This window comes from Camelus dromedarius, chromosome 3 (genome assembly GCF_036321535.1).
Source record: "Camelus dromedarius isolate mCamDro1 chromosome 3, mCamDro1.pat, whole genome shotgun sequence".
Lineage (NCBI taxonomy): Eukaryota > Metazoa > Chordata > Mammalia > Artiodactyla > Camelidae > Camelus > Camelus dromedarius.
Genome location: NC_087438.1, coordinates 69,578,993 through 69,595,527, shown reverse-complemented (window position 1 = coordinate 69,595,527; position 16,535 = coordinate 69,578,993). Strand labels below are relative to the sequence as shown.

General features: G+C 37.6%; 1 protein-coding gene across 1 annotated transcript in view; it reads left to right on the top strand.

The window, feature by feature from the left end:
* Window positions 1–279: 279 nt before the first annotated feature.
* The window catches only part of LOC105103085 (solute carrier organic anion transporter family member 6A1), a 71,719-nt gene continuing 55,463 nt past the window's right edge, over window positions 280–16,535 (top strand). Inside the window, exons 1-3 of the mRNA XM_064478785.1 lie at window positions 280–309; window positions 1,323–2,013; window positions 15,246–15,503. Of these exons, the coding sequence (XP_064334855.1) occupies window positions 280–309; window positions 1,323–2,013; window positions 15,246–15,503 (979 nt within the window). The remainder of the gene's footprint in view (window positions 310–1,322; window positions 2,014–15,245; window positions 15,504–16,535) is intronic.

The window sequence follows — 16,535 nt, the reverse complement described above, 5'->3', positions numbered from 1 at the left end:
TTGAATAAGATGGCTTAAAGTAAAGTGCTAAAGAAAGGCATGATATGTAACGTAAAGCACTGCAGAGAGATCTAATAATATTTGGCCCAGAAGAGGAATGGCCCAGGAGAGGGCAGGCCCAGGAGAGGGCAGAGCAGCACCAGGTGAGGGCAGGTCCAGGAGAATGCAAACGCAGGAGAGGGCGGAACAGGGTGAAGGTAGACCCAGGTGAGGGCAGGCCCAGGTGAGGGCAGGACAAGGTGAGGGCAGGCCCAGGAGAGGGCAGGACCATGTGAGAGCATGCCCAGGAGAGGTCAGACCCAGGAGAGGGTAGGCCCAGGTGCAAGCAGGATCAGGATAGGGCAAAACCAAGAGAGGGCAGGCGCACGTGTGGCAGGCCCAAGTGAGCGCAGGCCCAGGTCAGTGCAACCCCAGGAGAGTTTAGGCCCAGGTAAGGGCAGGACCAGGAGAGGGCAGGACCAGGTGAGGGCAGGCCCAGCAGAGGGCAGGACTAGGTGAGGGCAGGCCAAGGTGAGGGCAGGCCCAGGAGAGGGCAGGAACAGGTGAGGGCAGGCCCAGGTGAGGGCAGGCCCAGCAGAGGGCAGGACTAGGTGAGGGCAGGCCCAGGAGAGGGCAGGAACAGGTGAGGGCAGGCCCAGGTGAGGGCAGGCCCAGCAGAGGGCAGGACTAGGTGAGGGCAGGCCAAGGTGAGGGCAGGCCCAGGAGAGGGCAGGAACAGGTGAGGGCAGGCCCAGGTGAGGGCAGGCCCAGCAGAGGGCAGGACTAGGTGAGGGCAGGCCCAGGAGAGGGCAGGAACAGGTGAGGGCAGGCCCAGGTGAGGGCAGGCCCAGCAGAGGGCAGGACTAGGTGAGGGCAGGCCCAGGAGAGGGCCCTCTCCTGGGCCTGCCCTGACCTGGTCCTGCACTCTCGTGGGCCTGATCTCTTGTTCCTGCCTTACCCTGGGCCTGCCCTAACATTGTCCTGACTTCTCCTGGGTCTGCCCTCTCCTGGGCCTGTGCTCACATGAGCCTGCCCTCTTCTAGTCCTGCCCCCTCCTGGACCTGCCTTCACCTGGACCTGCCCTCTACTGGTTCTGCCCTCTCTTGGGATTACCCTCACTGGGTCCTGCTCTCTCCTGGGCCTGCCCTCTCCTGGTCCTGTGCTCTCATGGGCCTGACAGTTCCTGGTCCTGCCCTCTCCTGGGCCTGACCTCACCTGTCCCGGCCCTCACCTGGTCCTGCCTGCTCCTGGGCCTGCCCTCTCCTGGTCCTGCCATCTCTGGTCCTGCCCTCTCATCCTCTGATGCTAGTGAATCAAACCATCTAATGGATCCTTTCCATTAGAGTTACTGTGGCGTTCCCTGTCTGTGTGAGCAGTTACCAGAATCCAGCAGTACTAGCTTCCCCACCCCTCCTCCTCCCCCACGTGGGAGCAAAGAATTATACAGCCCTGGAAGTTCTCCCAGGCCAACTGTCAGCCGGGCCAACTGTCAACCTCCCCACGGGACGTCTGCCTCCTGCCCAAGGAGAAACGTTCCCTCTGGAGGTCTGGGTTGCGGATGCCCCGTTGGCCCCCACGCCCGAGCCTCGCAGGCTTTTCGCTTGGAGCTCGAAGAGCAGGCCGCTCTGCGCCAGTGGGAGCCGCGCCCGCGCCCCGCCCGCCCTGCGCGGACCGACGTGAGCCAGGACCCCGCCCCAGCCGGCCCGCGGAGCGCCATGCAGGAAGACCTAGCGGAAGTGGAGCCCAAGGCCTCGCAGGCCAAGCCTGCCGAGGTCCGCAAGCCCTTGCAGGCCAGGGAAGCTGGGGAAGAAAACGCAGGCTTGAGGACCGTTCCAGCCAGCCAGGCAGAATTACAAGAAAAGGAAAGCAACCTGTCTCACACCTCGCCCTCCAGTACCAAGAAGGTACAAGAACAACAGAAAGAGAGTTTGGAGGGGCTTTGCGGCTTAGGCTGTGTGGTTATTCCCCGCTGTCCGTGTTTTAACAACGTCCGCTTCTTCCTAGTTTTTTTCTGCATCTTGGTCATCTCTCAAGGTAAGCCTGAGGTGGGGGCTGGGTAGAGGAGAGGCTTTGTTGGGGGCGAAGGGGGGCGCCAGGGGTCTGCCTACGTGGGGGAGGGGGGAAGGGGCTAGGTGTGTGTGTGGAGAACCGTGTGGGGGCCCGGCTTGATGTCGCTGCACTCCCCAGCGTTGTCGAGGTATGTCCGGAATCAAAGCAGGTTAAACGGCCGCTCCCTTGGGTATGGGCTCCGGTCACAGCTTCACCTCATCAGGCACCTGACTGAGGCAATCCCACCTCACAGTGTGAGTGAAAGGGGCCTGACCTCCAGATAGCCAGATGCAGAGAGCGTACTGTTGAGTCATTTAACCTGTGTTTGGTCACCAACCCTGAGACATTCAGTCACTCAAGGCTGAATCAGCTGGGGGATTAAAAAAGTTGAAAACAGTGTCTGTGACCACCAGGTTGTTTCTGCTTCTGCCCAGAACTTTGAGACACACTGGCCAAGGTACTTCCTGCCTGGATCTTGTTTCCTTATGTGTGAGCTGAGGAGGTGGAGTGGGACCTCAGTCTATATCAGAGAACCCAACTAGAAGGTGTACCTTTGCCCACAGTTTGAAGAAGAATGTGAATTCGAATGCTTTTAAAGGCGGGGGCGTATATTCTTTACTTGGCCACAGCCCTCACCAGTCCTATTAAACCTAGATTCTTTACAAACCGGTTTACACTAATGGTACTGGAGTTTGCCAGACATGATCTCTTTCTGCTCTAAATTTCTTTGTCTAAATAACTTAAGTAAAAAGGCTATATGTATATGAGAGGAACAAATAAATGGTCATTATTTGACTTGAGAAATCATCAAAGAAGTTTCTTTGAGAAAGAAGCTTTTGAATCATGCCTTGATAAATGGGTACAGTGATAACTGGGAATGTAGTTGCATGTTTATTGAATAAGGAAATGAAAAACATTGAGATACAGGAAAGCCCTTTTTCAGAATGGTTAGTGGTGAGTTTGGCTTGGATAATAGTTTCACCTAACCACCGAAAACGGCAATTAAATTTATTTTATTCATTGTGTCTCCCCAGGACCTAATATAGTGACTGAGGCAGAAAAGACAATAAATTTGTATTAAATACATAAATGAGTAAAAAAAAAAAAGGAAAAGACAAATTGTGGCCACATTATGAAGGTCTTTAAATACCAGACTGAGAGTTTTGACGGGATACTAAAAGGCGTTTACTTACCATTAATGTACTAGGTTAGTAAGTCAGGTGCTTTACAGGCATTGTCCCCTTACTAGGTGGGTGGGTAATGTGGAGCCAGTAAAGGTTTTTATTAAGCAGTTGCAGTGAATGGTTTTTAGCTCCCCTACTTGTTAACTGACTTCATACAGATCATTAGCACAGTTTGGGTATAATATTGAGTCTTACTTTCATAAATATGGTATATCGCTTCACTTATCTATTTATCAAATAATCTATTTATTGTTTATTGTTACATTTTAAACAGTTTTGAAACAATTTCAAAAGCACTGAATGGGTTCAAAAGTAATACAAAGAATTCCTGCCTCCCTTTCACCCAGATTCTCCAGTTGTTTATACTTTACCACATTTGTTCCTTCACCTTTTCTGTCCTATACGTATAGACTTTTTCAGACATGGGGGCCCATTACTGCTCAATACTCTAGTGTGTATCTTCCCAAAGTGAGGACACTCTCCTACATAATCAGCCCGCCCAGTCAGGAATCCCAGTGTGACACTGCCATCACTTTATGATTGGTGGCCCCACTCACATGTTGCCAACTGTCTCAGCATTGTCTCCTTTTCCTTTTCGGTACAAAATTCAGTCCAGGAACACACGTCACATTTAGTTGTCTTGTTTTAGACGTCTTTAATCTGCAGCAGTTCCTCATTTTTTCCCACTTCTTATGTCCATGTAAGTTTTAACGTATATGGGTCCTTCATTCTGTATGTTGAACTTCAATATGGGTTTTTTTTAATCATTTCTTATGACCAGACTCAGGCCGTGCCTGCCTGCCTCCCTCTCTCCCTCTCCCCACAGATCTGCAGATTGTCTTTTCATTTTCTTGTGTCTTCTTGAAGTGTTCTTTTGTTGAAGTCCAATTTATTAATTTTTAATTGTTCATTCTTTTTGTTTTCTATCAAAGAAAGTATTGCTTAACTCAGTGTCATTAAGATTTTCTTTGTTGTCTTTTAGAAGTTTTATGGTTTAGCTCTTATGTTTACATCTCTGACCCATTTTGAATGGATTTTTTTGTGTATGGAAAGGGTCAAGATTCATTTTTTCCATATAGAAACTATTCTAGCATGATATATCAAACAGACTGTCTTTTAACACATTGCATTACCTTGGCACTTTTGCTGAAATTCTGATCTCTCTCTCTAAGTCTATTTCTAGCTTCTCTATCCTGTTCTGTTGACCTAATATGTCTAATTGATGCAAATACTGTATTGCATTGATTACTCTGGTTTTATTGTATGTTTTGGAATCAGATATTTTTCTGACTTTGTTCTTTTTGAAGGTTGTTTTGGCTATTCTAGATACTTTGCCTTTCCACATTAATTTTAGAATCAATTTGTTGAATTCTGTTAAAAAAGCTTACTGGGATTTTAATTGGGGATTCTTTGATTCTATACGTTTGGAGAAAATTGACATTTTAACAATATTGAATGTTCTGATGCCTGACTATGATATATCTACTTACTTACCTAGGTCTTCTATCCTGCATGTTTGGTAAATTAACTTATTAGTTTTAGAAGTCTTGTGGCACATTTCTTAGGATTCTTAACTACATAATCATGTGATCATGAATTAAGACATTTTTACTTCTTTCTTCCCAATCTGTATGCTTTTTATTTCTTTTTCTTGCTTTGTTGCACTCTCTGGGACGTCCAGTACAATGCTGAAGAGAAGTTTTGAAAAGAGATGTTCATTTATTTTTCCTGTTTTTAGGTAGAAATCATTTAGCGTTTCACAATTAAATATGTTAACTGCAGATTTTCTGTAGATGACCTTTATCAGTTTGCAGATGTTTCCTTTTATTCTTAGTTGGTTAGGAATTTTCATCAGTGGTGTTGAATTTTATCAAGTGTTTTTTCCATTAGCTATTGAGACCATCATATGTTTCTCTTTTATTTATTTTATTAACATTATATATTGTGTTTTTTGATTTTTGGATGTTTAACCAACCTTGCATTCTGGGGATAAACCTTTGTTATTGGCCTATTATCTTTTTTATATATTGCTGGATTCAATTTGCCAAAATTTTGCAAAGAATTTTTTTTAATGAGAAGGCTGGTCTATAGTTTACTTGGAATGCTTTTGTCTGTATTCAGTATCAGGTTATACTGGCCTCATTGATTAATTGGGATGTGTTCCTTTCTTCTTTTTTCTGAAAGAGTTTATGTAGGGTTGGATGCCAATACAAACTCTTTCAGAATCCATTTGTCAATTTATTGCCTCTGTATATCAGTATCAGTATCAGTATCAGTATCAGTTTATTGCCTTTTTGCTCCAAACTCATCCTTTTTGCCTGCTCTGTGAAAATGGACCTAAGCCCTTTAGATATTTTTCTTTGCCAGCTGTCACAATCTTTTTTAAATTTATTGAAGTATAGTCAGTTTACAATGTTGTGTCAATTTCTGGTGTACAGCATAACAGTTCAGTAATACATATACATATATATTTATCTTCATATTGTTTTTCATTATAGGTTACTATAAATTATTGAATATAGTACCCTGTGCTATACAGTATAAACATATTGTTTATTTATTTTCTATATAGTAGTTAGTATCTGCAAATCTCAAACTTTCAATTTATCCCTTCCCACCCTTTTCCCCCCTGGTAACCATAAGTTTGTTTTCTATATTCTGTGAGTCTGTTTCTGTTTTGTAAATAAGCTCATTTGTCTTTTTTTTAGATTCCACATGCAAGTGATATCATATGGTATTTTTCTTTTTCTGGCTTACTTCAATTAGAATGTCAATCTCCAGGTCCATCTGTGTTGCTGCAAATATTCTTTTTTATGGCTGAGTAGTATTCCACTGTATAAATTTACCACAACTTCTTTATCTAGTCATCTGTCGATGGACATTTAGGTTTTTTCCATGTCTTGGCTGCTAAGAACATTGGGGTGCATGTAGGTTAATAATTCTTTATATCAAACTTTTCCTGTTCAAATTACTATGTGGTTTCTCTCTTTTGATTGGATCAACACTTTTATGAAATTGATATCAACAGTAGCCCAGAAGATATATTTATAAAGAATGGAATTTTAGGATTGGTTTTATTATGCCTTTAATTTGAGCTCTTTGATCAGATCGGTAGTAGTTCTTGGCATGTAGTGGCATCATAATTAATCAAGCTACCACCTGTGCTTGGTTGGGATGACCTTTCAAATGAAGCACATACCTTGAAAGCCAAGTGGATGCTGTACTTTATGTTATGGTGGTAATGATGTCCATAAGGACTCTGGTGTTCAATGGAGTCTTTTGTGTCTCCTTAAGCAGTTATGAAGAGAAAATGACAAACTTTGATTTGTTAACTCTCAGCTCAGGTCATGGTCTGAGTATTCAAGGGCTCCTATCAAAGCCCTAAAAGAAACTGCCATTTATTTTAACCATACAGCAGATATTTCTGGAAATCAAACACAAAATGTAAATGTTTGGACTCATGGTAACTCTATTTTTAGTTTTTTAAGGAACTTCCATACTGGTCTCCATAGTGGCTGCACCAAATTACATTCCCACCAACAGTGTAGGAGGGTTCCTTTTTCTCCACACTTTCTCCAGCATTTATTTGTAGACTTTGAAGATTGCCATTATCACTGGTGTGAGGTGATACTTCATTGGAGTGTTGATTTGCATTTCTCTGATAATTAGAGATATTGAGCATCTTTTCATGTGCGCATTGGCCACGTGGATGTCTTCATTGGAGAAATATCTATTTAGATATTTTGCCCATTTTTGATGGGTTGTATGTTCTTTTTGATATTGAGCTGTATGAGCTGTGTGTATATTTTACAAATTAATCCCTTGTCAGTCACACCATTTGCAAATATTTTCTCCCATTCTGTATATTGTCTTTTCATTTTGTTTATGGCTGCCTTTGTTGTGCAAAAGCTTTTAAGTTTAATTAGGTCCCATTTGGGTTTTTTTGTTTTTATTTCCATTACTCTAAAAGATAGATCCAAAAAAATATTTCTGTGATTTATGTCAAAGAATGTTCTGCCTATGTTTTCCTCTAGTATCCTTAGAGTATCTAGTCTTACATTTAGGTCTTTAATCTGTTTTGAGTTTATTTTTATGTATGATATTAGAGAATGTTATAATTTCATTCCTTTACATTTCATTCCTGTCCAGTTTTCCCAGCACTACTTATTGAAGAGACTGTCTTTAGTCCATCATATTTCTTGCCTCCTTTGTTGTAGATTAATTGACCATAAGTGTGTGGGTTTATTTCTGGGCTTTCTATCCTATTCCATTGATCTATATGTCTGTTTTTATTCCAGTACCATAGTGTTTTGATTATTGTGGCTTTGTAGTATAGCCTAAAGTCAGGAAGCGTGATTTCTCCAGCTCTGTTCTTTTTTTCTCAAGAAAAAACTAAAAATAGAGTTATGATATGATCCATCAATCCCACTTCTGGGTATATATCTGGGGAAAAAAACCCTTAATTCAAAAAGATACATGCACCCCAATGTTCACGGTAGCACTATTTACAATAGCCAAGACACGGAGCCACCTAAATCTCCACTGACAGATGAAGGGATAAAGAAGATGCAGTGTGTATATAAAATGGAATATTAGCCAGGGAAAGGAATGAAATAACGCCATTTGCAGCAACATGGATGGACCTAGAGATTACCATATTAAATGAAGTAAATCAGATAAGAGAAGTCGAGTATCATATGTTATTGCTTATGTGTGGAATCTAAAAAAATGAAGCAAATGAACTTATTTACAAAATAGAAATGAACTCACAGACAGAAAAGAAATTCATGGTTACCAAAGGGGAAAGAGTGGGGGAGGGATAGGTTAGGAGTTTGGGATTAACATATACACACTCCTATATATAAAATCGATCACCAAAAATGGCTTACTCTATATCACTGGGAACTATATTTAATATCTTATAATTACCTATAATGGAAAATAATCTGAAAAAGAAGATATATACGTGTGTGTGTATATATATATATATATATATATATATATATACACACACACACACATAATTGAATCACTCTGCTGTACACTTGAAACTAACACAACATTGTAAATAAACTATACATCAATTAAAAAATAAAAGGAGCAAAATATATAAATGTATGGACTAATGAATTATAATGACAAATTAAAAATTTTGTCAGGTTTGCTCTGTGTCTTCCCTTCTTTTATTTATCCAAGATGGGTTGTTAATGTTTCAGTCTGAACAGTTTTGTTACATGTTAGGAAATAGGTGACTTCTAAGTTCCTTACAGGTGGAAATAGAAATGTCTGTAAGTTTTTGTGTGGGTACTTATTTTCATTTCTCTGAAGTTTATACCTAGGAGTTGTATTGCTGGGTCATATTGTAACTCTAATTAAATTTGTAAGTATTTTGTAGGTTCTCCATATAGGTACTTCATCAGATTGAAGAAGTTGACTTTTATTCGTAGTTCATTGAGTGTTTTTGTTATGGAAAGATACTGGATTTTATTAAATGCTTTTTCTGCATTTTGATGTTTATGTGGCTTTTGTTCTTATATTAGTATACTGAATTACAATGATTCATTTTCATATAATAGAATGAAATTAAGGAGGTCTGTGGCTTTACACACTTAAATTTGGTGAAACACTCAAAATAATCATAATTGGGGACAACTTACTTGAAGAATTTTTTCTTATAAAGTATTTGTCAAAGAAAGATTCTCTGAATGAAGTATTTTAGCCAAAATACATCAGTACAAAAATAAAACTGAAGACATTATTTAGTAGTGTTTTCTCTAAGTTTATTAGATACTTACATACTTGTAGAGAGTGTTTTCTCAATTAAAATACTATGATCTGCAGTGAAGAGTCATTTGGAGACCTTAACAACTTTAGATTTATTAACTGCTATATTGCTGATCCCTAAGACCTCACTCAGACTGAATGATTCACTAGAAGGACTTGGAAGAAGGTGTTACGTTCATGGTTATGATTTATTACAGTGAAAAGATGCAGATTGAAATTAGCAATGGGAAAAGGCACACGAGACAAAGTCCAGAAGAAACCAGGCCAAGCTTCTGTGTGTCTTGAAGTCAGGCCTTTTTTGAGCACTCAGGCCTGCTGAGACAATTCTTTACTGCAAAACTATAAAAAGCAACTTTAATGAATTGCAGTTAATTTTATAAGAACAAATAAGATCATATTAAAAATATATTCTTCAGAAGAAAAATGAATAACGTTTCATTAGAGGTAAGTATGGTAAGAGGTTGGTTAAACTGTATGGGTGTATAGCAGGTATAATACTCCTTCATTTTGTAAATATCATCATATATTATACAAAGATATTTGAAAAGTTTTTGACTGAAATTTTAGCTTTATCAGTGTAATAAAACTAATTTGTCTATAAATTATAAAAATCATATTTTTTATGTAGTATTCCATACCAGGCTTTGAACTAGGAAAAATACAAGCAAATCATCCCTCAGAGATGGGAATCTGGAATTGATTTTCTGACCTCATTAAGCTTGAAAACAATGAAAAAAGCAATGTTTGTGCCTGTGGAAAATGGTACACTGGAAATTAATGGCATGTAGTGACAAAAGAGTTATTTAAAATGTTGCCTGGTATAAAGGTCTTATTAGAGGCAAGACTTGGGAGACTAGTAGCTTCTGCAATTGACTCCTGTGGTGGAACTTTTGACCACAAAGATTGTGGTCAATGCTTCTCATTGTCCTGAACAATTTACAGGAAGAAAATGAGAAATTTAGGACATAATTAGAAAATGTATGAGCTTCTCTGATGGTTCTGTGAGAGTCTTACCACTTTTAGCCACATACTACATATTTGGAACAGTACCAACTCTAATTCACAGTTGTAAAATTACAACATAAGTTAAATTCATAAATTCACAAGATCACTTATCTGAGAGTTGGGGCATTGATTGGAGAGGAGTGGAACCTTGAGAAATGGGACAAAGGCATTTGAGTGGAATTCAGTAAATTTGACAACCATAAATCCTAAAATTCTAAACCTCATTTTCCAATAGGAGCAGCTACTTTTCCTTTGTCTGAAAAAAAAGCAATTCCTTGTTTGGAGCCACTGAATTTGCTTCTTCTGAGTTAAGGGAATGAGGATTGCCCCCATGGCTGACTTTACCACTCCTTATTGCTAGACTCATACTGGAATTAGATGCCAGCCTCTCCCAGAATGACTAACAAAAAATCTGTCCTGGAGATAATATCTTATCTTATACACCAAAAATTTGCCTGTGACTTCAGCATTGTCTTTAGGGACCAATTGGTATGGTGTGTGCAGAGCTACATGTTCTCAAATGAAGGAAAAATTTCTTCATTTACACCTCCCATTACTAAGAAAGAACATAATTTTTTATGAACTTGTGGTTTTTTTGAAGGCAAAAGTATGCTGTAGTATAATTCTATATATAGCATTAAAGCCCTGAAAAACAGAGGGAAAAGGAAATCCTCCCACTGGGCAAGACTAATATTAAAGAGTTGATATTGCCTAGATACTATGCTGCCATTGCTTACTGGTTTGGCTGTTTGATAACTAGGAAAGGGTTGGGTAAGTATTAGGTCTCTCTGAATAGGCAAAGTTATCCTATGTGAATGTTCACCAAAGAAATCTATTGCAGAGGAACTTCTCAGTAACAAGGTAGACAGATAATCATTTTGTGATTTTTTTTAACTTTTTTTCATTGAGTTATAGTCATTTTATAATGTGTCAAATTCCAATGTAAAGCACAACTTTTCAGTTATGCATGAACATATATTCATTGTCACATTTTTTTTTTTTGCTGTGAGCTACCACAAGATCTTGTATATATATCCCTGTGTTATACAGTATAATCTTGTTTATCTATTCTGCATATGTCTGCCAGTATCTACAAATTTTGAAATCCCAGTCTGTCCCTTCCCACCCCCTGCTCCCTTGGCAACCACAAGTTTGTATTCTATGTCTATGAGTCTGTTTCTGTTTTGTATTTGTTCTTTTTTTTTTTTAGATTCCACATATGAGCAATCTCATATAGTATTTTTCTTTCTCTTTCTGGCTTACTTCACTTAGAATGACAGTCTCCAGGGACATTTATGTTGCTGCAAATGGTGTTATGTTGTCATTTTATGGCTGTATAGTATTCCACTGTATAAATATACTACATCTTCTTTATCCAGTCATCTGTTGATGGACATTTAGGCTGTTTCCATGTCTTGCCTATTGTAAATAATGCTCCTATGAACATTGGGGTGCAGGTGTCTTTTTGAAGTAGAGTTCCTTCTGGATATATGCCCAGGAGCGGGATTCCTGGGTCATATGATAAGTCTGTTCCTAGTCTTTTCAGGAATCTCCACACTGTTTTCCACAGTGGCTGCACCAAACTGCATTCCCACCAGCAGTGTAAGAGGATTCCCTTTTCTCTACAGCCTCTCCAGTATTTGTTATTTGTGGACTTTTGAATGATGGCCATTCTAACTGGTGTCATTGTAGTTTTGATTTGCATTTCTCTGATAATTAGTGATATTGAGCATTTTTTCATGTGCCTATTGATCATTTGTATGTCTTCCTTGGAGAATTGCTTGTTTAGGTCTTCTGCCCATTTTTGGATTGGTTTGTTTGTTTTTTTCTTATTAATTCATATGAGCTGCTTATATATTCTGGAGATCAAGCTTTTGTCGGTTTCATCATTTGCAAAAGTTTTCTCCCATTCTGTAGGTTATCATTTTGTTTTACTTATGGTTTCCTTTGCTGTGCAGAAGCTTGTAAGTTTAATTAGGTCACATTTGTTTATTCTTGCTTTTATTTCTTTTGTGTGGGTAGACTGCCCTAGGAGAACATTTTTGAGATGTATGTGACATAATGTTTTGCTTATATTTTCTTCTGGGATGTTATTGTATCTTGTCTTATGTTTAAGTCTTTGATCCATTTTGAGTTTATTTTTGTGTATGGTGTAAGGGAGTGTTCTAATTTCATTGATTTACATGCTGCTGTCCAGTTTTTCCAACACCATTTGCTGAAGAGACTGTCTTTATTCCATTGTATATTTTTGCCTCTTTTGTCGAAGATTAGTTGACCAAAAGTTTGTGGGTTCATTTCTGGGCTCTCTATTCTGTTCCATTGGTCCATACGTCTGTTTTTGTACCAATACCATGCTGTCTTGATTACTACTGTAGCTCTGTAGTATTGTCTGAAGTCTGGGAGAGTTATTCCTCCAGCCTCTTTCTTTTTCTTCAGTAATGTTTTGGCAATTCTAGGTCTTTTGTGGTTCCATATAAATTTTATTATGATTTGTTCTAGTTCTGTGAAATATGTCCTGGATAATTTGATAGAGATTGCATTAAATCTGTAGATTACCTTGTGCAGTATGACCATTTTAACAGTACTGATTCTTCCATTCCAGGAGCACAGGATATCTTTCCATTTTTTAAAGTCTTCTTTAATTTCCTTCATCAATGATTTATAGTTTTCCGTGTATAAGTCTTTCACCTCGTTGGTTAGATCATCTTGTGATTATTAATCAGCCTCTTTCCTTTGCCATTGTTTGTCTTGTTCAATGGACTTGTATTTATAGTGACAATTGCATCAAGGATGAAGTTGTAGGAGAACTGAATGCAAGGATTTATCTTCACCAGCACTGATCTGGCTATTGCATTTCTGAGTACCTGAATGGCCAGTGGGAAAATTGCAATACAATCCAGGAAATAACTCCATCCTCTAATGAAACCAACCAGCTACCTGGAGGCAGGTTGATTATGTTATCTACTTCTATTACAGAGTGGGAGATAATCTCTTCTCACTGAAATAGATATTTATTGTAGATCTAGGTTCTTTTATCACCATGGTTCTGCCAGAACAACTGTAATTGGACTTAATAAATGCCTTATACACCATCCTGATCATTTTGCTTTTAATGAAGGAACTCATTTTACAGCAAAAGAAGTACATCAGAAAGTTCATATTCATGGAATTCACTGGTCTTACTACATAGCTCAGTAACCAGAAACTCTTGGCCTTACTGGTAATTATAATGTCCTATTGAAGACTCAGATGAGGCTTCAGCTAGGAGACAACAATCAAAAGTTTGGGCACTGTTCTGTAGGGTGGAGGCATATGCTTTATGATTGCAACCTATGTATGTTATCTGAGATAAAGGGGAAGAAGAGAGGGTGAATAATGGAATAAGGAAGTTAATAAATATTGACTGTGGTCTCATAACCACTTAGAAGAATAACTAGCAGCTGGCATTTTTCTTGTTTGTTTTATGTGTACACACACACAAACATATATACATTTTGTGTGTGTGTGTATTTCAGTTTTTAATTTTTTCTCTTTCCCTTACTATTTTATAGTGCTGTGGAAGATAACTGTACAAATTTGGTTATATAATATTCCTGAATTAGAAGGGGAGTTAATACCCTAACCCCAGAGATAGACACATGACAAATGATACTCTACATTGTTTAAGGATGAATACATTGTCAAAAAAAAGTGTTAAAATGGTTTAGAAATTGTAAACTTCAGATGTAGGGTATGGGTTATGGAGTGAGAAAGAAGAATGCATTTGAGAAGTACATGTTGGGCTTCAACTTTTTCAACATTTTATTTCCTATTCTAGATGGGAGATAAGATTAGATTGTTATTTATTCTTTTTTATTGAAGTATAGTTGATTTACACTGTTGTGTTAGTTTCTGATGTACAGCATAGTGATTCGGTCATACATATATACACACATACTCTTTTTCATTATAAGTTATGATAATATATTGAATATAGTTCCCTGTGCTATACGTTAGGACCTTGTTTATCTATTTTATATGTAGTAGTTTGTATCTGCTAATCCCAAACTCATAATTTATCCCTCTTTATCCCTCCCCCGACCTTCTTCTTTGGTAAGCATAAGTTTGTTTTCTATATCTGTGAGTCCATTTCTGTTTTGTAAATAAGGTCATTTGTTTCATTTTTTTTTAGATTCCACATGTGATATCATGTGATATTTTGATATTTATCTTTCTCTGTCTGACTTACTTCACTTAGTACGATAATCTCTAGGTCCATCCTTGTTGCTGCAAATGGCATTACTTCATTATTTTTAATGGCTGAGTAGTATGTATATACACACCCCACATATTCTTTATCCAGTCATCCGTCAATTAACGTTTAGGTTGCTTCCATGTCTTGGCTGTTGTAAATAGTGCTGCTGTGAACATTGGGGTGCATGTATGTTTTCAAATTGGAGTTTTCTCCAGATATATGCCCAGGAGTGGGATTGCTGGATTATGGTAAGTCTATTTTTAGTTTTTTAAGTAATCTCCAAACTATTTTCCATGGGGGCTGTACCAAATTACATTCCTACCAACAACATAGAAGGGTTCCATTTTCTCCACACCCTCTCTAGCATTTTTCGTTTGTGGACTTTTTAAAGATGGCCATTCTGACTAGTGTAAGGTGATACCTCATTGTAGTTTTGATTTGCATTTCTCTAATAATTAGCGATATTGCGCATTTTTTCTTGTGCCTATTGGCCATCTGTATGTCTTCCTTGGAGAAGTGTCTGTTCAGGCCTTCTGCCCTTTTTTGATTGGGTTGTTTGACTTTTTGTTATTGAGTTGTATGAGCTGTTTGTATATTTTGAAAGTTAAGCCCTTTTGATTGCATCATTTGAAAATATTTTCTCCCAGTCTTTTCATTTTGTGTGTAGTTTCCTTTGCTGTGCAACAGGCTATACATTTTAACTGAAACATAATACATTAAAATATAGGATCAGTACAGTGAGATGATTAAAAAGAGCATATTTTTCAGTAAATTACTCATAAATATAATTTTAAATTAATTACAAAAATTCAAGTAGCAAATATTTCATAGAGATTAAGACCTATTAGTGTTTTAGAAAAGGAATTATGTGCTTATAGATCTCAAACATTCAGAATAACGTAAAATAAACTTAAATCGTTGTAAATTGTTCATTTTTTAATGATTTACTTTGTCTTTGTAAAAATAATTTTATGCAATTATTGCTTTCTTCTTTTCTTTTCACATTTTAGGTATTGTGTTTGGTCTTGTAAATCTGAGCAGCAACAGTTTTCAGGATAATCATCTGACAACCATTGGGAGTCTTGTGTTGTCATTGAGTTACGATATTTCATTTTGCCTGGTAGTTGTGTTTATAGCATACTGCGGAGGGAAAGGAAACATACCAAGATGGATTGCAGTTTCTTCCTTTTTAGTAGGATTTGGATCACTTTTATTTGCTTTTCCATACCTTAGTGGTAGAAATTATCAAATGAATGTAGTAACTGAAGGTAAGATTTTAAAAGCTACTATTGATACATCAAATCATTATTCGCTTAAACCATTGGCTCTAGAAACTTAAAATAGACTGATACTTATCTGTCTGTATACTCATTCATCTATGTCTATTTATATGATCAAATTTATTAAGCTGATTAATGGTAGCTCCCTAATAGCACACATGCCATTCTCTCATCTTACTGTGATCATCTACCTATTCATCTAAGAGATGGGCCTAGGAAGAAGAAAGAATATTTTGGGATAGTTATTTTGTGAAATTGCTTTTCTTTTTATCAATTTTCATATATATTATAAATATTTTGAGTGCTTTGGTAATTCCTTATGTCTTCCACAAGATAATTTAATTGATCCCTTTATTTGACCTGAACACACATATACACAAGTACAAAAGACAAACATAAACAAACTTACACACATACAAAAAAGTCACAATTTTTCTAGCTACTTCTGTCATTTCAAAATGGGTGCTGCACTTTGACATGGGACTTTTAATCTAAAAAGATTGGTGGTTTCTTTGCTTTCTTCATTTTTTTTCAATTTATTCCACAATTTTTTACTATTCCCAGTAGGTAAAGGCTATTTGAAGTTTCATAGCACTATTTCTGACACTTTTGTGATGGGTACTTTCTTGTTGTATATAGGTTTATAAAAATATGGGAATGCATTTACTTATTTTGAAAACTTTAAACTGGACTTTAGCAAGACATGATGGAAAAAGAATAAGGATGTCTCGTGTGTGTGTATGTGTGGAAGCATGCTTATGATGTTTAAAAGTGTGTTTGTAATGTGTGTTTATGCTTTGTATTTACAATAAAAATTAAAATATTTCACATTAAGTTCAATAATTTATGTAATATAACTAAACTATGTATTACATATTTCATATGATAAATATATAACATATGATACATATCATATAGACTTATGAAGTAATTAATATTTACTTATATTCATAATATATTTATAAACTATAAATATGTAGAATAAGTATATTTATTAATTTGTAAAACATATTTGTGATG